Here is a 27,892-nt window from a genome sequence, read left to right as displayed (position 1 = left end):
AATACGACATTATAAATCAACTGTATTCCAATAAAAATTAATTAAAAATATATAAAACAATAAAAGCGGGATGGTGGACTTCCTTGGTGGCGCAGCGGTTAAGAATCCGCCTGCCAATGCAGGGGACACGGGTTCGAGCCCTTGTCCGGGAAGATGCCACATGCCATGGAGCAACTAAGCCCGTGCACCACAACTACTGAGCCTGCACTCTAGAGCCCACGAGCCACAACTGCTGAGCCCGCATGCCACAACTACTGAAGCCCGCACACCTAGAGCCCATGCTCTGCAACAAGAGAGGCCACTGCAATGAGAAGCCTGCGCATCACAATGAAGAGTAGCCCCTGCTCACTGCAACTAGAGAAAGCCCGCGCAGCAACGAAGACCCAACGCAGCCATAAGTAAATAAATTAGTTAATTAAATTAAAAATAAATAAATAAAAGCAGGGATGGCAAACCATGGGCCAAATCTGGACCTCCCTCTGTTTTGTACAGCCTGAAAGCTAAGAGTGGTTTTTAAACGTTCAATGTTTGAAAAGCATCAAAAGCAGAATAATATGCTATGACATATAAAAATTATATAAAATTTAAATTTCCGTGTCAATAAACAAAGGTGTTCTTTTAATTCAAAAAAAACCAAAAACAATAAACCTGGAATAAGAGATTATTGTACTTTCAGTGGAAATTCATCCAGTGTTGTGTAATCTACATGGTACGCTGGAGCATGTTTGTCATTAAAATGAAGCCTACTGAAGAGGTCTCTCTTTAATCATAGGGAACTTGACTTGAAGAATATTCTTGTATTGTGTGTCAGAAAATACATATGTAGCCTTTAAAAAAGATGGACGTTAGCCATGTGTTAGTAACGGATTTCACAATCGATTACAAGCATACAGAAGTTTTATTTCGATAGCATCAAACTCATCTGTTCAGGTTTTTGCTTAACAAAATGAGAGAAAAAGAGCACTATGGCCATACCTGTGCTCTCAAATGCATTTGCATGGTAATGCATGCTGTAAGGAAGTTGATGTGTAAGTGTCATATATGGGAATTGTTTTGTGTTCCTAAATGCTTTTATTCTATCAGAAAGATTTAAGTGCACGTATTGTAAGATTTTTATGTCAGTCTTTGTTAATGTGATATTTGAATGCCTGAGTGTTCTAAATATAATTCATGGGTTTATTGAAGATTAATTTCTTTTTCTTTGGGTTATTAAATATTTTCTGATGTTTAGCTTGAAGTATATATTAAGGTGTGAATTTTTTAAGTTTTCTGGGGTATAGTAAGAATTGTAAATCTTTCACGATGCATTACTATGTTCCTTTTGTAGCGTTTGTTACTTTTTGTCTTTTTTTTTCATTTATTGTATATTTTACAACTAATACAAATTGAACGAAAAAAAGTAAAGCTAAACAGTAAAAGAATTTTCCCTTTTTGTTGAAGTCCAGTTTTCTCAAATACTTTATTTTGTTTAAAGGGGTTTGTCTTGGCTGTTACTATCATGAGGGAAGCAATTGATGAATTTCGGCGTTTTCAGCGAGACAAGGAAGTGAATTCACAACTATACAGCAAGCTTACAGTAAGAGGTGAGCAAGATACTTTTAATTCAGTTTATCATTGTTTAATATAATCATCATTTTAGAATTAACATAAATGTAAGAAAACGTCTTAATTTAGTTACTGAAAATAGTATTATGCGATTGTGTGTTGTCTAATTTTCTTATAATACTATAATGCATATAATTTTAGGGTAGCTTTTTATTCATTCTCTAGATGCTTGGATGTATGTGTTTATGAATATTAATATATACACAAACCCTTAAATACATGCATGCACACATACATATACATAAATATTAATAGTTTTAGAGTGCGCTGTTACAGTTTGTATATAATGCACGTGTCCTAGAGACACGTGAAGCTCAACTGGTGTGTACGCATTGTCTGTGAAGGGTAGTTATCACTTCCTCTAAGGTCTCTCTTTGCTTTATATTTTAAACACAGTCATTAAGGTCAGACATCTGGTATCTTGGCCTTGAACTATACTTAAGGAAGAGGGCTTTGAGCAGCTGAAACAAATGTCATGGTCCAAAGTGGTAACTGATGTGCGCCGATCCCCCTGCAACGTTCATTTAAGGCTTTAACCCTCGCCCAGTTTATGTTCTTGAGAGTTGTTTATTTGGTTTTTCAGTCCATTGTAGAAAAGAAGCAATGTATTAGGGAGAGAGTGGGTGAAGGTATTACAGGTAAGCGTGATGACAGTAGAAAGTGACAGTGAAAAACTAAATGGATATTCATAATGACTCAGAGCCTGTTTAAAAATGGAGAAGTTTAGAGTGGAGTTTATGTCTTCTGTTTATACATGGACATTTGTACAATGAATTATTATTATTTTTTAATTGTCCAAAAAGTGTTTTTATGCTTTATTGGAGTATTTTTCACATAACATAAAATTCATCCATTTAAAATATACAGTTCAATAGTTTTGGGTATAGTCACAGAGTTATGAAACCGTCACCACCATCTAATTTCAGAACGTTTTTAACATTCTAGAAAGAAGCTCTATTAGAATATCTATTAGCAGGCATTTCCCATTCTTGCCGCTTCCCTATCCCACTCCAGCCCCAGGCAACTACTGATCTACTTTCTATCTCTATGGATTTGCCTGTTCTAAACATTTCATATAAATGGAGTCAGGGAGTGTGTGGCCTGTTGTCACTGTTTCCTGACACTTGGCATCATGTTTTAAAGGTGCATTCATGTTGCAGCACATACCAGTACTTAGCGTCTTGTTGCCAGGCGATATTCTACTGTATGATATATCATATGGATGGACATTTGGGTTGTTTCCACTTTTAGGCCATTATAAATAATGCTGCTGTGAACATTTGTGTACAAGTTTTGTGTGAACATTGTTTTTATTTCTTTTGTATATATACCTAGGCGTGAAATTACTGGACTGCACGGTAATTCCATGTTTTTGAGGAATTGCCAAACTATTTTCGTAATTGGCTGCACCGTTTTACGTTTCCACCAGCAATGTGAGAGGGTTCCAGTTTCTCCACATCTTCAACAACACTTGTAGCCATCCTAGTGGGTGTGAAGTGGTATCTCACTGTGGCTTTGGTTTGCATTTCCCTAATGACTAATGATGTTAAATGTCTTTTCATGTGCTTTCTGGCCATTAGTATATCTTCTCTGGAGAAATGTTTATTCACATTCTTTGCCTGCTTTTAAACTGAATTATCTGTTTTAATTGTTGAGCTGTAGGAGTTCTTTCTATATTCTGGATTTAAGTCCCATGTTAGATATATGTGATTTGGAACTGTATTGTCTCATTCTATGGGTTGTATTTTTTCCTTCTTGATGGTGTCCCCTGATACACAAAAGTTTTTAATTTTCATGAGTCCGAGTTCATCTGTTTTTTTCTTTTTGTCGCTTATGTTTTGGGGTTGTATCTAAGGAACAGTTTGCCAACCCAAAGTTACAACGATTTACTTCTGTATTTTCTTCTAGGGGTTTTATAGTTTTAGCTCTTACATTCAGGTCTGTGACCCATTTTCATTTTGTATTTTGTATGTGATGTGGCTTCTCATCCTTTTGCTTGTGAACACCAAGTTGCCCCAGTATCATTTGTTGAAAAGACTCTTCTTTCTCAATTGAATTGAAAAATTAATTATTAAAAAGCTTTAATGCATAAAGTATTGGCATGGTAGAGGAAAGGTGTGTTGTAGAAAATAAGGTAAGCTTTAGCTTTGGGGAAAAGAGTCCTCAGAATGGCCAGGTAAATTAGGTGTAACTTTGGTTTGTCTATTTTGGAATACAGTATAGGTCCTGGCTTATGTTTTAAATTGTTTCGTATTGTGGAATTTGGGCTGAGCAGAGATTTGTTTCTGGGCACTAATTGTATCATTCACAAATAAACGGTGCGGTGATGTCAGCAAAAATGACAGAGTACGCAGCTCCACAAATCAAGCAGAACGTGGCAGAGCTAACTTCGTCAAAACTCTGGAAACAGTCAGACTTTACAGCATCCAGGTGAAGGCCTCCTAAAAATCGTAGGAAAGCCTTTTAATATTTTCACCTGCCTTTGCTCCACCCACTCCGTGTCATGGCAGCCGCCGGGAAGACAAGCAGCAGCCATGTTCCCAGTCTGGGCTCTGGACCCGGCCCTGGAGGGCACAGAGCAGGACGAGCTTGCAAAGCTTTGTGTCTGTCTGTCTAACCTGTCTGGGGGCTACTTGAAGGACTGACCCAGTTCACTCGCCTGTCTTTCACCTAACTTGGAGTTCAGGGCAGGAAGGCTGAAAAGCTGCAGGCGTTTCTCCTTGTGTCAGACTCGGGTACAGCCGGAGTCGCCGGGCAAAGATTAGTTGGGGTTCACACACGAGAGTGTCACTTCCAGGCAGGAAAAGATGCGAGAGAATCCAAAGTGCCCCTGTTTGCTCGGGGAATTTTGAAAGCTACATTCAAGGCCAGAGCTGGATGCAAGCTCAGAAAAGGCCTGAGAAGGTCTTTTGCTTCTGACCAGTTTCTAGGCTCAGGACAGGCGGAAGTGAAGGCTGAGGCAGAGCTGTAAACAGCCGGACTAAGCGACAGGGTGCCCAGCACAGAGCCACGGTCTGCAAAGGCGGAAGAGGCTGTTCTTCCTTTCTGTCGTCTTCCCTCCCTCCTTCCCTCCCTCCTTCCCTCCCCCCTCTTTGTCACCATATGTGACAAAGAATACATGCTTCACAAAAATAGTTTAGAAAAGTCACTAAATATACATGGCTATAGCATATACCAAGCAGCAAAACAAATCCAGAAGAGGGGGGGGATAGCTCATTTCCTGGGTTACCAGATTATAATACTCAAAATGTCTAGTTTCCCACAAAAAATTACAAAGCATGCAAAGAAAGTGTAGCCCATTCACAAAAGAAATTAACAAAAACTTTCTCTGAGGAAGCCCAGACATTGAACTTACTAGACAAACACGACGTCATCCGCCTCAGATATGCTCAGGAAACTAAGGCAAACAATGGACAAATTGCTAAAAGATACCAGAATGAGATGTTAACAAATGGAGAATATCAGTAAAGGTATGTAAGTTTTAAAAAAAGAAGCAAGAAATTCTGGTGCTGAAAAGTACAATAGATGAAGAGAGAAACTCACTAGAGAGTTTCAGTAGCAGATTTGAGCTGGCAGAAGAAAGAATCAGTGAACTTGAACCTAGATCACTTGAAATTATCCAGTCTGAGGAGCAAGAAGTAGAATGAAGAAAAATAAACAGATCCTAGGAGACTTGTGGGATAGCATCAGGTGTACTAAGGTACACGTGATGGGCATCTCAGAAGGAGAGGAGAGAGAGAGCACAGAGAGAATACTTGAAAGGATAATGGCCATTAACTCCCCGAATTTGAGAAAAGACGCAAATCTACACATTCAGGAAGTGCACTGAACCCCAGAAGGATAAATGCAGAGATCCACACTAAGACACATTACCATCAGACAGTTGAAACCCCAGGACCAAGAGCACACCCTGCAAACGGCAAGAGAGGCGGCTTAGCACATGCAGGGGGTCCCCAGTGAGGTGAGGAGCCATCTGCAGACTTCTCATCAGAAACCTTAGAGGCCAGGGGGAAGTGGGGTGATGTTTTTAAAATTGGGAAAGGAGAAACCGTCAACAGAAAATTCTATGCTAGTAAAACTGTCACTCAAAAATGAAGGCGAAATTAAGATATTCCCAGATAAATTGAGAATTAAAAATAGGGACTCAAACACAAATACACATATACCCATGTTATCACTGCACTGTATACAATTGCCAAAAGGTGGTGATGACGGTCCAGATGTCCATCAGTGGGTGGATGGATAAACAAATTATGGTCTCTTCATACATTGGGATATTGGGATATTATTTAGCTGTAACAATTACTGAAATGCTGATACATGATAGAATGTGAATGAACCCTGAAAATACTATGCTTTGTAAGAGAAGCCAGACACTAAAGGTCATATATTGTATGATGTCATTCTTTTGAAATACGCAGAAGAGGTAAGTTAATAGATGAAGAACGCAGATTGTGGTTGCCGTGGCCTGGGGGAGTAGGGAACGGCAGCTGCTTAATGGGTATGAGGTTCTTTTGTGGTGATGAACGCGTTTTGGAACTTGATAGAGTTGGTTGCACAATACTGTGAATGTACTAAGTGCCGTGAATCATTTACCTTAAAGTGGCTGACTTTATGTCATTTTCACCTAAAATAGTATAAAATGATGAGGAAGACAGACTGGTGTATGTCTTTTACAATTCTGTAATATTTGAATTCAAAATACTCTAAAAACAATTTCAGTGGTTTCATTTCAAATGCAAGTGAAAATTCACGTTTTTTAAAAAAATCGGTCCTCATTGCCTGTGATCTGAGAAATGGACATTTCCCATGTAGATAGATGTCGGTAGCGACAGCTGCTTTTGGACTTCCGTGTGTGTCAGAGCACTTTCCCTGTGCTCATTCACATAACCACCGCCCAGGGGTGGCTGGTGTGGTCTCCAGTGACAATGAGAAGCCTGCAACTCATGCTGAATAATTTGCCCAAAGTTGCCATCCTTCTTGGCAGAGTTCGTATTTGAACCTGGACCCTCTGACCTCAAATTCAGTGTTCTTTCAGCTGTGGCACATTGCTTTGTGGCTGGTTATTCTGATGTAAATGATAAGTAAAACTTAGTATATAGAAAGTGCATGTGTATGCTTATTATTGAGTATAGTTTAAAATTTATTTTTGGAATGGCATTGATTTCTTTCTGTGATTTATTGCAGTTTGTTGTATCATTTTACAGCATGTGAACTTTTTATATTTAGAGTTCTGAAGCACATTCTTGTAGAAATACATTGAGAAAATGTTCTGTGTTGTTATTTTTTTCTTTTGAAAAGGAAAGCCACTTCCACTGTTAAATATGCTAACGACTTGAAGGTGCTGTGTTTGGAAGCAGAGAATATTTTAACTCTGGCATATGACCTTAGTGAGCACCGAATGATTTTTAGTTTGCCCTTTATTTCATTGCCTGATAAGCTGCTTTTCTTGCATGGGAATTTTCCATACCTGTTGCTGCTAGCTTCCTTCCTTTCTCTTTATGACTACTTCTGCTATTCATTGTCTCCTAGTGAACAGCACCAGAGGCAGAGGCAAGGAAGAGAAAATAACGTAGATTTTCCTACTTCTGGGCAGCTTTTGCAAAGAGTTGGAATTGTGTGGCCATTCTACTTTTGGCTTCTTGGAAACAATGCTGTTTTTTTCCCTTGTTGCTAGGGAGTCATGTATAGATTGTGTACCTTGTTTGTAATCATCCAGATGGCTAGTTCACAATTCATTTCCACAGATATTTACTAAGTACCCACTATGTGTTGGGTACCGTGATAACTTGATGAGATTCAAATATGGATAAGTCCTGAACTAAGCTTTTTAAAGAGCTCATGCAGTCAGTATTCTAGCAGATAGGATCAATTCAGAAGTCTTCGTTTATTTGTGTTTTCATCAGCCGCCGGATCTCAGCAGGGCTAAGTTATGTCAACCACTATTAGTGTATTTCCCAAATTTAAACCTAAAGCTAACATGGAACTTGATATTTAGAAATGAAACTTGAATTAATTTTGTGCTGCTGGGTCCTTCATACAGCTCGTGATGATTGTTTTCCAGTATATCTTAGTTATTTCTTTTTTATTTTTTAATAAATTTATTTATTTTTATTTATTTATTTTTGGCTGCATTGGGTCTTCATTGCTGCACGCGGGCTTTCTCTAGTTGCGGTGGGCGAGCGGGGACTTCTCATTGCGGTGGCTTCTCTTGTTGTGGAGCACGGGCTCTAGGCTCGCAGGCTTCAGTAGTGGCTCATGGGCTCTAGAGCGCAGGCTCAGTAGTTGTGGTGCACGGGCTTATTTGCTCCGCAGCATGTGGGATCTTCCTGGACCAGGGATCGAACCTGTGTTCCCTGCATTGGCAGGCGGATTCTTAACCAGTGCACCACCAGGGAAGTCCTTTGGTTATTTCTTTTACTAGTTCTGGCGTTTTGTCGTTTAACATGTTTTCAAGTATTCAAACATAGGAGAGAGAGAAAAATGTCTGTGACTTGAGCCTTATGTAAAGTACTTGTGTTTGCGTATTCGTGTGTGTGTGTGTGTGTGTGTGTGTGTGTGTTTGAGAGAATGTGAGAGAGAACATTTGCATTTACATGTCTCTTGTGGTCCAGTTTCCTTGCCAAAAAGGAAGCTTATCTGTGCAGAGTATAGAAATTCTTTATTCCTGTGTATTTTAGCATCTTTGATTCATATTATCAACACTGTGTTGTCCCACACTTGTTAACATTCTTACTCTGTTTTTTTTACGTTAAAAAGATTTTTATGGAATGTCGAATGAAATTTTGTCATCTTTTAGTGAAATTGACTCCATTTGTCAGTAATAATCATTCCTTGAAAATCAAGAGATTTTAAAATCCCTCGTTAGTGCCTTTTACATATTGTCTATGCAATATGTCGCTTTCACTAAGTCATCTTTCTTGTCTGTGATCTGAGCAGCATTTTAAAATACCCTCTTCCAATGCTCATTCCAGAATATTCAGCATACACTATTGCATTTTTACTCTAAGTAACATTTATCAATCCATTACTATATGTCAGGCACAAACACTTTACATACACTCCCTCATTTGTTTGGTTCTCTGTGGCTGTATCATGGTGGACATGTATCCTCAGGACTGGATAGATAGGCAAGAGTGGATGTACATACTCATTATCTGCATAACTGGTATTTTTTCTTAGGTCACCCTAGGAGGACCTGTATGAATTCATTTCTTCATGATATTAAGCATTTAACATTTTTTATTGCATTGTTTGGAGATTAGGGCCTGGAACCCATGAAACATAACTTTAAAAAATACTTGCTTGCACAGGGTACCTTCTCACACAGACGGGCGTTTCGTATATGTCTGGATGCTGGTAGCATCTTCTGCTTCCCTCTAGTGACTGGCATCAGTAGTTACCTTTAATGATTGCTGGTTACCTTTAATGACTGAACTCCCAGCCACACGTTTTTTTAAATTTCCAGTTTGGTGAAAAATGCTCTCATTGTGTTTTCTTGCTATTTATCTTTTAGCACTTCACTGTTTGTTTCTTATCCTTTATGGAAGTTTATTCCGCCGTTGTTCCTATGTTCATCTTTATCTTATAATTTCTCTACTAAGATAAATTTATCACATGTGGGAAATACTTTTATCTTGTTTGATTAATTTTTTCATTTTTTTTAAGATGTAGATAAATTTATATTTTTCATGTAGGCATATCTTCTGATCCTTTTCTTTTGTGGTTTTTACCTCCATCATAGGAAGTCCATTCAATACCAATATATTATAAGTGACTATTTTATTTCTTTTAATTAAAAAAATATTTATTTTATTTATTTAGTTATGGCTGTGTTGGGTCTTCGTTGCTGTGCGCAGACTTTCTCTAGTTGTGGCGAGCGGGGGCTACTCTTCGTTACAGTGCGTGGGCTTCTCATTGCGGTGGCTTCTCTCATTGTGGAGCTCGGGTTCTAGGCGCACGGGCTTCAGTAGTTGCGGCACGTGGGCTCAGTAGTTGTGGCTCGCGGGCTCTGGAGCACAGGGTCACTAGTTGTGGCGCATGGGCTTAGTTGCTCTGTGGCATGTGGGATCTTCCCGGACCAGGGATTGAACCCGTGTCCCCTGCATTGGCAGGCGGATTCTCAACCACTGCACCACCAGGGAAGCCCCTAAGTGACTATTTTAATTTCCTTACAGTATTTCTGTGTTTTCATTTTTTGTACTTGAATTTATTTATTTATTTATTATTATTATTATTTTTTGCGGTATATGGGCCTCTCACTGTTGCGGCCTCTCCCGTTGTGGAGCACAGGCTCCGGACACGCAGGCTCAGTGGCCATGGCTCACGGGCCCAGCCACTCCGCGGCATGTGGGATCTTCCCGGACCGGGGCACGAACCCGTGTCCCCTTCATCGGCAGGTGGACTCTCCACCACTGCGCCACCAGGGAAGCCCTGTACTTGAATTTTTACCCCATTTGCAGTTTTACGTGTAAAAGTATGTATTGTATGGAGAAGGGATCTGACTTTTTTTTTCTCAAATGGTCAGTTAGTTACTTTAAAACCAGTTATTCAAGTTACTAACTTCTCTCAGATCTTTGAGAAATATGTTAGATTTGTTTTGGTCCTTTCCTCTAGTTTCTGTGCTCTTCCACTGATTCATCCAAATTTCCATGCCAGTCTCATACCAGTTTTAAATGTTCCTTTACAGTACATTCTGGTATCTTGGGAAACCTCTCCGTTCCTCCCTCCTCCCCTCCCTCCACCAGTTATTTTCATTTTTTTCTTGTGTTCTCTGAGAAGCATGAAACGCTCTAAATATAAGAGTCCTGGGGAACTTTCTGTCTGCTCGTGACTTAGGCCAGTGGCCCCTGGCCCTCCAGCAGCCTCACAGCTGTCTTGCCACCTCCATCTGTGGATTTCTTCACTGTCTACAAGTCTCCACACTTAGGTGGATTGAGAAGTAAACCACTGTCATGTGGGTTATGTAAACGTTAGAGGAAAAGAGAGACCAGGGACTGTCTTGACCTGGGTTTGCTCACATCTCTCTCCATAGTAACATGACCGTACACACTCAGGTAGGACACTTGGGGTTTGTCCATGGGGTGAGTCCATGGTAGAGGGAGACTGCTTTTTTTGTACTGTTTCTGATTTTAGTGATTGAGAGTCTTAGAACTTGTTAATTACGAACCATTCATATTAACAATATTTTGTATCTTCACCTTTGATAGATATTTAAGAAGCCTATGTAACTATAGGAAACAAAGGTTAGAAATTTCTTTTATGCAAACAGCAGAGGGCTTAATGAACACTTTGGAGTGTGTCCTCTCTTTATTGATACCATATAATTTCTATTTGTATCTGTTAGTTGGTAAAATATCTAACGTTTGAGATACTTATTAAAATTTTCAAACTGTTGTGATTTTCTGCAAAATCTTTTATCTGGTGAATGCAGTGAATTACTGTTGATACTTATTTCAGTGTTAGGTTCTGCATATAGCTTTAGGCAAAAGCACGTGCACTGGCTGGCTGTAAAGCCTGCCTGATAGCCTCCTCTGACAGCCCCTGGAGTCTCCCTTGGCAACTTGCATAGATAGCTTGGACTCCCTTAGCCAGTGAGAAGCTAATATAGTTTATCCGGTGAATAACATTCAGTGTTTTATCTTTAAATATTTCTTATGGTAATGTAGTATTTCATTATTCCAGTATTCCTCCCAAAGCTATTCCAGCTCTTTTTGTACTGATAGTAGAGGAAAAAGAATTGATTGTGTTTAATTTGAGCATCTTAATTTTTTTGTTGTTGCTTAGGAATGTTATTAAATGATACCTTGGTTATTGCTAGTAAATGTTTAAGAGTAAAAATTGGTTACTTTTGGCAAGATGCTTTATAATTCTTACCCCCAGGCTGTAGTATTTCTTTTATTTTTCTTATTTCCTAGGCTGTAATTATACAGTCCATTTGTTGTTATATTTTATTTCACTCTGCCTTACTTAATATTGCTAGAATATAAGCTACCCATTTTGTTCCCACTTATGTCCCTGGCCTGTACCGGGGGAAGGGTGTCCACGTGCCCTTGAGTTAATCCTGACTTCCTCTGGCACCCTCAACTTCATCAGCCGAGGTCAAGGGGAAGCCTGTGCCCTGCCCAGCTTCAGCCGGGGTCAAGATGGGGTCCTGGGCTCCCCGGGCCTCTCAGCCTGAGCGCAGTCTTGGCCTGTGTACCCCAGGACTAGCCTCACGGGACCTTCATCTTGGTTCGTGTCTCAGACTTTAAAATCACTCTTCATCTTCTGCGTTTTAATCACCACAAGATTCTGTACATCTTCATTCTTAGCATTGCCCTTTTTTCACTGTGCCTTTGGAATTCTGGTTTCTTCATCACCTGAACCTTTCCATCATCAGACTCCTCTGAATGTGCCTTCTTGCTTTCATTAAAATGTGGCTCTTCTGTGAGGGTCCTGCTTCCCCTGCAACTCTCCTAAATGTTTGCTATTTTTCTCCCGTAATCTTGGGGCCACTTGACCTGGAATTAGAGTCCTTCCTATCTTTGTAGCTTATTCCCTCTTGCACCTTCTTCCGGCTGTTTTTCAACCGCCAGTTCATTGATCTTACACCTTTGTGCTGTTCCTTGCCCCTTTGATATTCTAGTTGATGAAGTCCAGTGTATCAGTTTTTTCTTTTATGATTGTGCTTTTGGTGTCCTATCTGAGAACTCTTTGCCTAAACTCAAGTTCACAAAGATTTTCTGTTACATTTATTTCTCTGATGTTTCTTCTTCTAGAGGTTTTTTAGTTTTAGGATTTGCATTATATGACAGGTCTTTTGAGTAAAGTTTTGTATTGGTACAAGGTGTGCGTGTTGTTGTTTCTAGCACCAGTTTTTGAAAAAGTGATCCCTTTACCACCACATTGGCTTACACTTCTGTCAACAATTAGTTGTCTTTCATGTGTGGGTTTATTTCTAGACTCTCTTTTCACTCTGTTGATCTATTTGTCTCTTTTATGCTAAAACAATGGTCTTTTGATTACTGTTGTTTCATAATAATTCTTGAAAGCAGTAGCGTTTGCCCTCCAAGTTTGTTTTTCCTTTTTAGAGTTGTTTTGGCTAGACTAGATCCTTTGTATTTCCATGTGACTTTTATAAATTTATTTATTTATTTATTTATTATTTTTGGCTACGTTGGGTCTTTGTTGCCACATGTGGGCTTTCTCTAGTTGCGGTGAGCGGCGGCTACTCCTTACTGTGGTGCGCAGGCTTTCCATTGCGGTAGCCTCTCCTGTTGTGGAGCATGGGCTCTAGGCGTGCGGGCTTCAGTAGTTGTGGCACATGGGCTCAGTAGCTGTGGCTCGCGGGCCCCAGAGCGCAGGCTCAGTAGTCGTGGCTCACGGGCTTAGTTGCTCCGCAGCATGCAGGGTCTTCCGGGACCAGGGCTCGAACCTGTGTCCCCTGCACCGGCAGGGCAGGCAGACTCTTAGCCACTGTGCCACGAGGGAAGTCCCTCCATGTGACTTTTAGAATCAGTTTGTTAATTTCTATTAAAAAAGAAAGCCTGCTGAGGGCTTCCCTGGTGGCGCAGTGGTTGAGAGTCCGCCTGCCAACGCAGGGGACACGGGTTCGTGCCCCGGTCCGGGAAGATCCCACATGCCGCGGAGCGGCTGGGCCCGTGAGCCATGGCCACTGAGCTTGCGCGTCCAGAGCCTGTGCTCCGCAATGGGAGAGGCCACAACAGTGAGAGGCCCGCGTACCACAAAAAAAGAAAATAAAAAGCCTGCTGGGATTTTGATTGGGATTGCATTGAATCTATAGATAAATTTGGGGGAGAATTGACTTTTTAATAGTATTAAGTCTTCTGATCCATGAATGAGGTATATCTCTTCCTTTATTTAGGTGTTTTAAAATTTCTCTCAGCAATATTTTGGGTTTTTTTCAGAGTATAGGTCTCTCTCTTAATATAATACGATGTGATATAATATAATATAGTATAAAACTTATTTCCCAACTACCCACTTTGCTTCATAATCTGGAGTTAGGCTCCTACCTCCACACCCATTTCAAATGGTGAGAGAGTTGGGGGAGAATGCCATTCCCACCCAAATAATGAAGACAAGCCCAATAACTTGCCAATTTCACGGGTGGTGGTCTGCCCAGGAAGCAATATGTGTTAATCCGAAGTGACCTTCTAGAGGGCTCCTTATATGCGATCAAGTGCTTTTTAAAAAAGTTGCTTAATTATTTGTCACCCTTATCTCCTTGTGTGTGTTTTGTTGGGAAATAAGTAATTAATACCTTTTCATCCTTATTTGGTAATGTCTGTGTCTAGTTAGATGTGGTGTTTATGGTTATGCTCTCTTTAATCCATTCCGGCATTTGACCCATTTTAACTGATTAGGGGTAGAATGGTTATCAACTCCTGTTCTTTTAAAATGGGTTAAGTTTGGATATGCATTTGCGAAGAACAAACTAAATGTCCTAAAAGTGCACAGGATCTGAAATTTGGTAGACACTCAGGTGTTTGAATATTTATAGCATTATAGCATTTTAAGCACATTGTGTAGCAGTGTGTATAAAATCCTGGTGATGCTTATACAGGTTACAGAAGGCTTCATGGGGTTATATTTGCTGTGCAATTAAGGAGGTCTGGGGAGGGAGGGATTTCAGTCAAAAGGAGCAGCAAGTGCAGAGAACCTGTAAGAATAAGCAAGGGCCTTACACGGTTGTCGGATAAGGTGCCAGACTAACATAGAGCAGGAGCAAAGGGAAATAGTAGGTAAAGCCGGAAAGTTAATTTGAGATCAGCTGTGAAGAATGTGTATACATGCTGCAAATTTGATTATCTTCTAAGTAATTGTCCAGTAATGGAGGGTTTGGGGTGAGGATGAACATAATCCTTAATTTTTCAACTAGTTCGTTAGGAATTATGCTGAATTCAGAAAATAATAACAGTGGCGACCATTTAGTTGTGTCTTGTTTCTACAGGTGATGCTGATGAGTGGCAATGAGAGTGGTAGACAGGGCACGTGGTTAGACACTCTGCAGGAAGAAGAGTGGTTCTTGGAGTGATTTTTGATCTCTCTTCGGAGGAGCCAATAAAACTTGGTTCACGGGGCAAGTGAGCTAAATGCTTGCCTCCCGTGATGAGGCACACATAAGCCATCATACTGTTGAGGCATAGTGGCAGGGAACGTTTATTGCTAGAAGAAGGATTTAATGGAAGGATTTACCTGCAGTAGTTTAGAGAGAGGAAAGGACTGCTGTTACCTTACTTGGTAATAGTCACTATTCACTGTTTCATCAAAAGAAAAAGGCTGGTAAGGTACGACTTCCTGAGTATGTACTTGACAGTAAATGGAGTAGGATATTTTTAAGGAAAACTGTCATTAGGTTTAAATACTGGTGTACACATTGAAGTATCTTTGTTACTCTATTTAGAACTTGCTTCTATCAGATGGAGCTCTGAAGTTACTAAATTTTAAATGCTCATTCAATAAACACTTTGTGTTGTTGATGGTTCCATTGGTTTGTGAGAGCAGGTGGCCGTTGTGTGTCTTCTATGTGCTGTGACTTGTAAAACTTAAGGAATATCTCTTGTTACCAGTCTCTTCCAACTCTGATATTAGTATGTTGCTAGCTAGGATCAGCTATCCGTTCAGCTCACAAAGGGTGGCCAGAAATCAAACCGTTAGTGGAGGCGTGGACTCTGCAGATTAGGCTGCGGAAGGTCATGATGCTGGGCTGTCAGTGCTGGACAGGTGCATGGGGAGTGGGTGGCTTTCCTCCATCTTTTCTGTCCGATGCCTTCGCTGTTCTTTGGGAAAGAGAACAGAGAAGAAGTCCGTGAGTTCATGTGGCAAAGGCTGTAAAGGAAGTGCAGGCAGTCCCTTGAACACAAGATCAGAATTATTAGAGAATTCAGAACTGTTGAACAATTTGACCAATTCTTCAAAATTTAGACATGTGTACTTTGAACAGATAAGTGAGGCAGATTATCATACTGATTTGACACTGTGCTGTGTTTAGCCTTCTCGTATTTTGTTCATGTTGTAATATTGTGTAAGAGTTGAGAACTTTCAACAGTGCGTTTTACCATAAACTGTTTTACTTAAACATGTAATTGCTAGTAAGTTCCATAGAAATGAATAGTGATCACAATTAATGCCTTAAAAATTAAAGGCTATTAAATATAAATTGTGTCTATTACCATATGAGAGAAGGTAATAAATCTCTCAGAAATGTAAGGTCTTGATTAAGGAGTCAAAAAAGGATGCGTTTTCTTTGTTTCAAAATAGTTTAAAATTATTTACTACATCTTATGACTGCAACCATTTCTTTTTCTCTCTTTTTTAAATGTGTCTATTAAAATGTAAAAAAGCAGAAGGAAGGAAAAGTGGATTGGAGAGTAGGAGAGAGAATAAAATTAAATGATAAGACAGGAATTCTGCTGAGTTAATACTCAGGGAGTATGAGATAAGTAATATGTCTTTACTGCCTGATGCTTAGCTATAAAAAACATAATAGTGGGAGTACAGACCTGAAGCTTGAAGTGACCAACTGAAAAAAAAGATTTAAAGTAGACATTCTTTTGCAAGTATGTTTTTTGGCTACTAATTGATGTATACTTATCACTTATGAAAATATCGTAAGATTTGCTTCACATGCAATTCTAAAGAACTTTGCTATTTTATAATATGAATAAAAAGTAGCTTCATCTCCCCCCTGAAAAGTTACTCCAGCCCTTATGTATTTATTGTATAATTGAGGAAAATGGAAAAATATAACAGCAAAAATATAATATTTACAAAACGTTTTGATATCCTCAAAACAAATTGTTAGGAACTGGTATGGTTCTATTGAAACTCAGCTGCTTTAAGAGGTATTTAGGAAATAAGGCTTTATAATAAGTTGAATTGGTCTAAAAGTCAGTGTAATGACTGGTAATGTTAGTATTTGATAATGTAATATGAACTTAGCTCTTGTTCTGTGAGCTTTCAGAATAAACTGAATGTAAAAGAAGTGGACCTTTTCCCATGTCAAAACAGTAGTTACAAAAATGTAAAGGCAGATCCATAAGGCTGTTGCTGGTTTCAAAAGGGAGATGGACGGAGGGAGGGAGACCAAGATAGGGAGGTGGGGAGAGAGGGAAGGAGGGAGAGAAACAGAGGGGCGAAGGGAGGCAGGGAGGGAGGAGACACAGGGAGCGAGAACTGACCCAAGTCTTGTTGCTGCTTCAGGACGGTGTCTCCCATTGTCCACGCCAGCTTCTCACCTCCTCTCTGTGGCACTAACATGATGTAGATGTTGTGTGTTAGATTTTGTAAATGATTACAGTGCACTAGATACTAGAGAGACAGTTTAAGAATTTACACAGTATACCATGTGGAAGCATCACATTTTGTGTAAATCTCTAGACCTTAGTTTCCAGTCCTGACCTGTGTCTGTAAAGCTACTAGTGGAGGGTGGTTTTACATGTAATTTTCTTCGTTTCTTTTTTCTGTCAGTTATGTGCCAATCAGTGCCTCCAAAACATTAATGTAAGGATTTTACATCTACATGTTACTCAGCTTCAGTCATCAGATTATTTTATTTAGTGATATTTTTGATCATCCGTAACTTGACTCAGACCTGAAATAATGGCAGATGTGGGAAGAACTTTCCAGATGGAATCCTCTTCCCCACTCTCACACGTCTTTTATTGGGGGATAGTTAATTGTATTTGGGAGTTCACTAGGAGAAGTAAATTTTCAGCGACTGTGTCTATCTGAAATAAATTTATTTTGAAAGTATAAGTATAGATAAATTTCTAAAGTGTTATTTTTTTCTCCCAAAGTTATTTCTAAAGTATTATTTATCAACTGAAAGTTTAACTCTGATGTGCTATTATTTCCTTGAGTTGATTATACTTCTTCTTTTTTTTAAGGTAAAGTGCAAGTTAAGAGTTCAGACATACAAGTTGGAGACCTCATCATAGTGGAAAAGGTTGATGCATTTTTAATATCTTTTAGACATGTATATGCCAGTTATGAACATTTAGCCTGATTGCAAGTAACTTTTGAATCTGAAGGAAATTGTTTGAGACATGTATTTTAAATCTTAACATCTTTGTGTAAGGTTTGATATATGTGAAGAAAAAAATACAGGTTTCTGTGTAGTCTGTTTTGCTAAAGTACGTTTCAGTGTGTGTAGGTAGTCATATTTTGTCTAAAATAAGACATGTTAACTGTTTATTGTTGCATTATCAGAATTATATCTTTTGACCAAAGAATTATATTAGTTAGAACCTATTTATAATGTTTCAGTTTCTAGAGCTTCTTTTTATAGACAGATATATATGTAATTATTGGATATTAATTCTTATGGCTTAAAAACTTAACGAGGGGGCTTCGCTGGTGGTGCAGTGGTTGAGAGTCCGCCTGCCGATGCAGGGGACACGGGTTCGTGCCCCAGTCCGGGAAGATCCCACATGCCGCGGAGCGGCTGGGCCAGTGAGCCGTGGCCGCTGAGCCTGCGCGTCCGGAGCCTGTGCTCCGCAACGGGAGAGACCACAGCAGTGAGAGGCCCGCGTACCGCAAAAAAACCCCAAACAAACAAACAAAAAAAACAACTTAATGAGGGAAAGGTAAATGGAAACAAGAGGATTAGAAAGAAAAAGTTTAGGTCAATGTAGGAAGAAGCCATTTTAAAAACCCCACAGTGGTCAGACGTGGCTGTTGGCAGGCCGCTACTGGCCCGGAGCCTGGAGGCCTGGGCTGTCTGCCTTTGCGGAGAAGCGTTTCTGCCCGCACAGCCTTCCTGAGTAACAGTGACTGAGGGCATAGTCTTTTTGTTTTTCCTTTTTTAAGGCTCTAGAACAACATTTAAAAAAATATAGAATGAGAGGTTTTCATAAGGCCTCTTACAGAGGAGTGTGAGCCGCTGGTACCAGCTGATAGCCACAGGGGGACCCATGGGAACATACCCATCCTGAGCCGCCCGTGGGGAGGTTGAGTGAGAGCCTTCTCCTCAGGAGGAAAGCGGTCTTCATCTCATTGCAGTAAAAATCCGTACGCAGAGAACGCTTGGGGCTGTGTTTGTCGGATTTTACGGAAAGGAGAAAATTAAACATACTGATTTGCAGCTTATTTACGTAGTGTTCAGTTATATGGATACTGTAAGTTACTAACTTCTGATCCATTGTTCGATTTTGGATGGTTTCTCTTTTCTGCTGTGAGAAGTGCTATAATGAACATTCTGGTACACATATCCTTGCAGGACTCTGTAGGATAAATGCTGACAAGAGGGATGGCTGAGCCATATGTTAGTCATATAAATTTTGATGCAATTTTTAGGAAACAGCAACCTTTGTTTTCTCAGGTTTCTGTGGTCAGGCATCTGGATGCAGCCTAGCTGCATCTCCTGGCTCTGGGTCCCTCTTAAGGCTCTCAGTCAAGTTGTGTCAAGGTGTCAGCCCAGTAGCCATCGCCTCCAAGTTCCACGGGGGTGGAGCTGATGCCAGTCTCACTCTTGGGGTTGTTGGCAGGACTCGGTGCCTCTTTGGACTCAGGGCCTCAGTTCTACGAGCTTTAGGCCTGTGGCCACGCTCATTCCTGGACACATGGGCCTCTCCACCGGGCAGCCCACCACCGGCCTGCCAGCAGGAGGGGTAAAGAGAGAGTGTGAGTGCCAGCAGAAGGGTTGCACAGTCTCCGAGACCTGGACTCCAGAGTGATGCCCCAACACTTTGTTTTCCTCTTGACTTTTAGGAGGATATCTTGTGTTTGTTGTGTTGAAGGTTAGGATAGAATCTCTCTTTGTGAATCAGGTGAGTACTGTTTGGCCTTTTCATTCTTTCATCTCTTATTTCCTCCTTAACTTTCCTATTTACCCTTTTTTTCCCTTACCTTTGCTGTTTAGTTTGATGTAGCAGTACACTCACCTTCCTGTTTTCCCTCAGTCCTCCCATTTTTACTGAGTAACAGGTGCACCCTTCTTGGCCATCTCATTGGTCATACAGGTAGATGTGAAAGAGAGATCTACATCTGTGTCTGGGTGTTCCTCTTCCGTGTCTCTCTGGCCTCACAGGTGTCTTCTCCATCAGTAAGAAAGATTGGTGAGGGACATAGGCCTCTGTAGACATCCAGGTAAAGGTTTCCGTTTGATGTGGAGCTGCACCTCTTTGTGTTTGTTTGTTATTTCAGTGTCCAGTGGATAGCACGTTGTGGATGACGCACCAGTGTTACATATATGTGAGCATGTGTGTGGTATCCTGCGCTACTCTGAAATGTAAAGGTTTGGTGGCAGAGCTAGAGGGAAGGCTTCTGACTGTCTTCGCTAGCCTTCAGGAAGCGCTGCTGCCACAGCATAGGGCGGCACCACCTGCCTCATTCGGGTTTTATATTGCCAGTTGTACTTTCATTTTCATATATTTCAATTCCCTGGAAAACATTGAGTATTCTGAAGTTCGATAACATAGTTTCCAGTAACTACTGGGAAACGATAAATTTTTAGTAGTAGGTTCATGGTATTTGTCAAACCAATTTTGTGATTTTTGTAGTGATAAAAGGTTTTTTTCTTGCCAGTTGATATAATCATCATAAGGAAATAGCAGAGATCTGGCAGCAAATGGCTTTGTCCTTCTACTTTTTTTTTTCTTTTTTGCGATACGCGGGCCTCTCACAATTGTGGCCTCTCCCGTTGCGGAGCACAGGCTCCGGACGCGCAGGCTCAGCGGCCATGGCTCACGGGCCCAGCCACTCCGCAGCATGTGGGATCTTGCTGGACCAGGGCATGAACCCGTGTGCCCTGTATCGGCAGGCAGACTCTCAACCACTGCGCCACCAGGGAAGCCCATATTTCTCTTTTATTTGACCATATTCCTATTTATAAATTAATGTTTGGATATTTCCATGGTGGATTTTATGTTATAGGATAGTTGTAATTTTTTATCTTAACATGGAATTAAAATTAGTACATCAATATTCATTTTATGGGTATTTAAAGAAATAATGCTAATCAGCTTTGGCTCAGTGTTATAGATGTCAGTAGCCGTAGAACATGGGAGAGCAGCAGCCTGGGACAGAAAGTGGAAAGAGGATGATGCGGCCTTCAGCGTTCACTGTGTCTAGGTTTAAACTCCTAGTTCTCCAGTTTCAAATTCAGCCTAGGAGAAGTATGTGTTTGACATGTATGTGGAAATTGGGAGGGCAGGACCATTCAGAGTCAAGGTCAGATAATCCTTTATGCATGCAAGGTGAAGCAAGAAATTCCAAAGATTATCTCCCAGCTTAATAAGGAAACCTGAACAGTAACTGAATTCTTACACAGATGTATGTATCAAAATCTCAGCAAGGTTTTTTCTTCGTTCGTTTGTTTTGGTTTTAAAGACAAAATAAGATTTTTCTAAAACTGATTTGGCAAGGCACAGGCCCTAACGTGGCAAAAACAACCTTGACAAGGAGAATAAAGTGAAAAGAGTCACTCTCCTAATGTTAAGGCATACTTCCTACTATGTTAACATAGGGCAGAAGAAGGGTAGAAACAAAGATAATGAAACATCAATGGAGAACCCAGAGGTAGACCCACCCAAATATGCTCAAGTGATTTTTGACAAAGTGCAAAAGCAATTAAAATGGAGGATGGATAGCCTTTCAACAAAGCAGGCTGGAACTAGTGGACATCCATGGGTAAAAAATGAACCATAATCGAAATGTCACACCTTATATAGATATCAAAGTGGGCCAGGGGCTTAAATATATAATGTAAAACTGCAAAACTTTTAGAATAAAACAGGAGAAAATATTCAGAATCTAGGGTAGGAAAATAGTTTTTAGACTTGACACCAAAAGCACAATGCATATAAGGGTGAAATTGATAGATTGCATCGTTAAAATTAAAAATTTGTGCTTTGTGAAAGAACATGTGAATATGGTGGAAAAACAGACTGGGAGAAAGTATTTGTAAACCATATATCCACAAAGATTTGTATCTAGAATATGTAAAAATGCTAAATACTCAACAGTAAAAAAAAAAATCAAATTAGAAAATGGGCAAAAAAAAACCCATTTAGCCAAAGAAGACATACAGATAGAAAATAAGCATATGAAACGTTATTCAACATCATTAGTTATCTGGAAATGCAAATGAAAATACAGTGAAATATGACTACACATATAGCAGAATGGCTACAATGAAAACTGATGACAGCACAAATGCTGGCAGTGACATGAAGACAGTGGATCACATGCAATTCATGTGGGGATATCAAATGTTACAGCTGTTCTGGAAAATCATTAGACAGTCTGTTAAAAAACTGAGTATACAACTATCATTTGACCCAGAAGTTGAACTTTTGGACCTTTATCACAGGTAAATATTAATTTAGATTGGCACAAAAGCTTGAACATGAATGTTTATACCTGCATTATTCATGATAGCCAAAAATCAGAAACAGTTCAGATATCCTGAACGGGTCATGGTCAAAGAAACTGCTGTACATTATACCATGGTAATTTCATATTAAGAAAACACAGGTCCCTGCTCCTATATTGCTCAGAGTCTTGAGAGGAGGGAAAAATAAAAATATCCAATAATTATTCTGAAGTTTCTAGTTTACTTATGAATGCCTCATAGAAAAATAAAACAGGATAAGGGAATAAAGGGTAGTGGTCTAAAATTAAGAAAAAAATTCCATGTATGATAGTATCAAAGGAATAAAATACTTATAAATAAAATCATGGTTAAGAATAAACTTAACAAAAGAACAAAACTTGTACTTTGAAAACTACAAAACATTGTTAAAACACAGTAAAGAAGAGCTGGATAAACAGAACGACGTCCCATGTTCATGGATTGGAAGTATTCATATGTTAAAATGGCAGTACTCCCAAACTGACCTACAGGTTCAGTGCAGTCCCTCTTAACATCCCAGCTGACTTCTTTGCAGAAATTGACAAGCTGATTCTAAAATTCATGTGGAAATACAAGAGATTCAGAATAGCCAAAGCAGTTTTTAAAAATGTGAACAAAATTGGCATATTCACACTTCTCCATTTCAGAACTTTCTGCAAAGTTAACATTAATCAGGACAGTATGGAATTGGCATAAATTAAACATTGAGAGTCCAGAAATAAAGCCTTAAATTTCTGGTTAACAGATTTTCAACAAGGGTGCCTAGAAAATTCAGTGGGATGGGGCTGTGTTTGGGTGGGTGCTTATTTTTGACCCAATACTGATTATGAGAGTCTTCATTTTGTTGTGTGCAGCTGTAGTTCATTCATTTTGTGGTTACATAGTATGCCTTGTGTCCATTCTACTGTTGGTGGGTATTTGGGTTGCTTCTAAGTTTTGCCTGTTAGGGTTGATACCTCTGAGTCATACTTGACCACGTCTTCTGGCTCACATGTGCACACATTGCTGCTGCATGTGTACTGAGGAGTGGACTTGTTGGATTTGGGGGTGAGTGTGTATGTTGCACTTGAGTACTTACTGCAAATGATTTTGCAAAGTGATGTATCAAATTATACTCAGATCGACAGTGAGTAAGAGTTCCCATTCCTTCATGTTTGCCAACACTTGGCATTGCCAACCTTTTAAATTTACCATTTCCAAATTGTACATAGTGGTTGTGGTTTTAATGTGCATTTCTGTAAAGACTAACAAAGTCGGACACCTTTTCATATGATTTTGGATATTCTTCTCATTTGGGAAAAGCCTGTGAGAATCTCTTGCTGTTTTTCTTCAGAGTTATCCTTTCTTAACAGTCTGCAGGCCTTCAAGTACTCTGGATGGGAGTCCTTTATTAGTTTTATGTTGTGAATATCTTTTCCTTCCTAGTGTGCTTTGTGGAACAGAGAGCTTAATGAATTCAATATACTATCATTCAAAGAAAAATTCTAATGAAGTCAACCTTATTAATCTTTTCATCTGTAATAAATTTTTTTTAAAATTTGTGGTGGTAGGGGGAAGGAGTCTTGTTTAAGAAATCTCTTCCTACCAAAAAGTCATGAAAATATTCTTCTGTATTATCTTTTAGGTTTTATTGTTTTGACTTTGACATTTTTTAAAAATTTATTTATTTATTTATTTTTGGCTGCGTTGGGTCTCTGTTGCAGTGAGTGGGGGCTACTCTTCATCACGGTGTGCGGACTTCTCACTGCGGTGGCTTCTCTTGTTGCGGAGCACGGGCTCTAGGCGCCCAGGCTTCAGTAGTTGTGGCACATGGGCTCAGTAGTTGTGGCTCGCAGCCTCTAGAGCTCAGGTTCCGTAGTTGTGGCGCACGGGCTTAGTTGCTCCGCAGCATGTGGGATCTTCCCGGACCAGAGCTCGAACCTGTGTCCCCTGCATTGGCAGGCGGATTCTTAACCACTGTACCACCAGGGGAGCCCCTGACTTTGACATTTAGAAGTATAATTCGTTTGGAATAGATTTTCGTGTTTCGATTGAAGTAGAGGCCAGGTATTATCTCTTCTCATTGCCCATGGGTATCTAGTTTTCTCAGCACTGTTTATTGAAAAGATGTCTGCAGTGCCAACTTTCTCATAAATCTGGTGTCCATGGATGTGTGGGCCGACTTCTGGATTCTCTGCTTTTACATTACTATAATCATCCATCTTAGTGGAATACCATCTTGTCTTAATTATTCTATTTTAGTATTTAGTTTTGTTATAGTGTACAGACAGCTCTCCATGTTGTTTCTCACACTTGTCTAGTCATTCTTGGCCTTTGCATTTCCCTGTAAATATTAGGAATATCTTGTCATTTCCCACCAGAAAAGCATGTTAAGATTTTGCTTGGGTTTGTGTTGGATGTATAGGTCAGTGTATGCACACCTCACATCTTTGCAATACTGTCTGTTCTAACTTCAGGACATGGTGTTTTCTGTTTCCTTAGGCTTCGTTTAATTTCTTTCAGTGATGTTTCACAGTGTTTTGTTTAGAAGGCTTGCCCATCTTTTATCAGTTTTATTCTAGTGCTAGTCTTTTCTTATTACCGAAATGGGCCTATTTAAAGAAATATTTACCTTCTTGCTATTTGTTACTGGTATGTATGTTTTTGTTTCCTGTGTCATTAATTTTGCTCTTATATTTCTTTACATCCTTGTACTTTCTTTGGGATTTATTGGCTGGGTTTTTTTTTCCTGCTTTCGAATGGGTATTTAGTCCTTTGTATATTTTTAGCCTCCCTTTTCTGTTGTATGCAGTTTAGTCATGTATATTTTCCTCTTATCATTTTCCTGACTTCGGCTGTGTTACACACATGATATGTTGATATGTTGAGTTTTTATTACCATTTCATTAACAATATTTTCTAGTTTCCATTGTGATTTCCCCCTTCACCTAAAGGTTCTTTAGATCTTAACAATTGCCTAAAGAAATGTTAGAAATAAATAGCTCTGTTCTACAGCATATCTTCTTTCCGCTTTAACAACTTATGTTTGTTTTTGTTGCTTGCTGACTGACAAGTAGTTCATTTCTTTACTGTGTGTAGATAAATCTTAACTTAGGTCTTAAAGAATATAAATAATTCATGAAACTACGTGAAGTATTCTTATTATAATTATATTTTCTTTTAGTTTGTATAGCTTTCCCAACTAATTAATGCTAATTAGTATTACTAATTATTATTAGTAATACTAATTAATACTAGTATTAGTAATAGGGGTTAAATAAATGTATGAATAGTGACCTTTGAGTTTTTCTCCTTTCCTGCTTTGTAAAAAGAATATCTCCTCAAATTTGTGGGGTTTTGTTTGCTCAGTTGTACATTTATTCTTTCATTCAACATTTATTAAGTGTTTCGTTTTCGATATGCTCTGTTTTGTGTTAGGTGTTGGAAGAACACTGTCCTCACTTTCTAGGTCATTAGTCTGATAGGGAGGCCGTCATTTTTTTATAAGGCAGTAACTGTTATATTGTACGTGTGAGTTGAGGTACAACAGAGGCCACAGAAATGGTAATATTTAACATTTTTCAGGAAATGAAGTAGTTTTCAGGTCATCACTAAATGCCATTTACGTGGTTCATTGATGCGGAAAGAAACTTCGAGGTCTAACTAAAATATGAGTTAAAATATTCATTTTTATTATACAAATTATGGATGTTAATTGTTTCAGCATAGAGTTGAAATATAACATTATTTTAGTTGTTTTTAGGAGCTATTTCTCCTTTGGAATGGAATTGTGTTAATTTGTAGACTTGCATATAGATAATTAATATTTTATATTACTCTGCAGAATCAAAGAATTCCATCGGACATGGTATTTCTTAGGACATCAGAAAAAGCAGGTATTTTTATTTTTATTGCTGATGATTGGTATTTTGGCAGTTTAATTTTCATTTTGAAAGATAAAAGTTAAATTTATTCTTGTAAGAATTTTTCTTTGATAATATATTGAATTCATTAATTTCTAAATCACATTTAACTGTTTATGTTTAAAACAATGATTTTACTGTGTAATATGTTGGTTTAAAAAATATCCTTTCCTATATCAAGTGAAAGTTTTCATTCGAATCCATTTTGATATCCAAATAGATGGTGATGTTCCTCAAAACTTGATTGCTATTCTGCATTTGCACTTTTATTTCTCATTCAGCAAACATTTATTTAGCACTTACTATATGCCAGGCACTACCTGTTGCTTAGAATACAAAAGGGAGTAAAACCGAGTTGCTCTCTTCAAAGAGTTTATGATCTACTTATTTATGGAAGTACACACATTGACGATTAGCAATACTCTGATTGTATAGATAGTATAAATATTAAAAGGCATGTGGAGGGCTTTGCTGGTGGCGTAGTGGTTAAGAATCCTCCTGCCAATGCAGGGGACGCGGGTTCGAGCCCTGGTGTGGGAAGAGCCCACATGCCGCGGAGCAACTGAGCCCGTGCGCCACAACTACTGAGCCTGTGCTCTGGAGCCTGTGAGCCACAACTACTGAGCCCGCGAGCCACAACTACTGAGCCTGCGTGCCACAACTACTGAGCCCGCATGCCACAACTGCTGAAGCCCGTGTGCCTAGAGCCCGTGCTTTGCAACAAGAGAAGCCACCACAATGAGAAGCCCACGCGCCACAACGAAGAGTAACCCCCGCTTGCCACAACTAGAGAAAGCCCATGCACAGCAATGAAGACCCAATGCCGCCAAAAATAAATATACAAACAAATAAATAAATAAAAGACATGTAGGGGTAATGGGAGGGAACAGACAATTTGCCTAGGTGAGTTGAAATGGGCTTCACAGAAAAAATGATACTTATATGACCAGAGCTTTAAACAATAAGAAGAAGGTGCAAAAGGGGTAATGAGAAGGAAGCCTCATGTGGTCAAGGAAAAAAAATCCATTGGTTGGAAATCAGGAAACCTAAAATCTAGTCTGCTTTGACCAATTTCTAATTATATGACCTAGCCACGTGGTCATACATTTTCATCATCTCTAAAATGATGAGAGGTTTGTCAAGTAATATCCAAAGTTCCTTCTGCCTTATATTTCTGACTTCGTTGCATAAATGAGCAATATTTTTATGGGAAGCTCAGCATATGTATTATTATTTGTAGCATGAAAACTCTAGAAAGGACATGGTTAAAATTTAGAGTTGTTGATTTAGTTTTTTCTCCATTTACAAACAGTGGGGGGTTTTTTGTTGTTTTTTTGTATTTTTTAAAAAATTTATTTATTTGGCTGTGCCGGGTCTTATTTGTGGCATGCGGGATCTTCATTGCCACATGCGAGGTCTTAGTTGTGGCACGCAGGATCTAATTCCCTGACCAGGGGTCGAACCCGGGCCCCCTGTGTTGGGAGCGAGGAGTCTTAATCACTGGACCACCAGCAAAGTTCCTAAACAGCGTTTCTTTAAAAGGACATTTTAAGTCATGAGAGAGAAGAAAAATGTTTTCTCTTTTCACCAACTGTAGTTATGATTACTTACATCGTAAGATGAGGCTGCCATTAACAGCAGAATTCAGTTACACCTAATAATCAAGTGACCTCTGTACACTTGATACCTTTACTTTATTGTGTGCTGTTTAATGTGTGGTTTTGTTTTGCCCATAGGGTGGAGACTGGAGAACTACTTTTCCAGTCCATTTCCCTTTCCTGTCCAGTTAGATGGGGCCATGCCCTGAGGTATGGCCGAAGGAGGGTGGCTGAAAGTCATGTGTACCACTTCCAGCCTCGGCTTTCCCTGTACTGGTTATGTGTCCATGACCAGGGTAACCTTGGAAGCTGCCTGTTGAAGATGGCAGAGCTTCCCTCAGTTTAGGCTCCTTAATGTCTGTGTGGAACAGACTCCCCTCCCATTCTGTCACCAAGTGGACTCTGTATGACAGAGAAGTATTATTAAG

The 27,892-nt window shown here is 39.4% G+C and overlaps 1 protein-coding gene across 4 annotated transcripts in view; it reads left to right on the top strand.

The window, feature by feature from the left end:
* Positions 1–27,892, top strand: part of ATP9B (ATPase phospholipid transporting 9B (putative)) — a 217,092-nt gene that overhangs the window by 35,152 nt on the left and 154,048 nt on the right. For all 4 annotated transcript variants that reach the window (XM_079941711.1, XM_079941710.1, XM_079941712.1 and 1 more), the window contains 3 exons: positions 1,475–1,583; positions 17,499–17,557; positions 25,788–25,839. In XM_079941711.1, the coding sequence (XP_079797837.1) occupies positions 1,475–1,583; positions 17,499–17,557; positions 25,788–25,839 (220 nt within the window). The remainder of the gene's footprint in view (positions 1–1,474; positions 1,584–17,498; positions 17,558–25,787; positions 25,840–27,892) is intronic.

The sequence above is a fragment of the Stenella coeruleoalba genome (genome assembly GCF_951394435.1).
Source record: "Stenella coeruleoalba genome assembly, chromosome: 14".
Lineage (NCBI taxonomy): Eukaryota > Metazoa > Chordata > Mammalia > Artiodactyla > Delphinidae > Stenella > Stenella coeruleoalba.
This window is presented reverse-complemented; position numbering and strand designations above follow the sequence as displayed.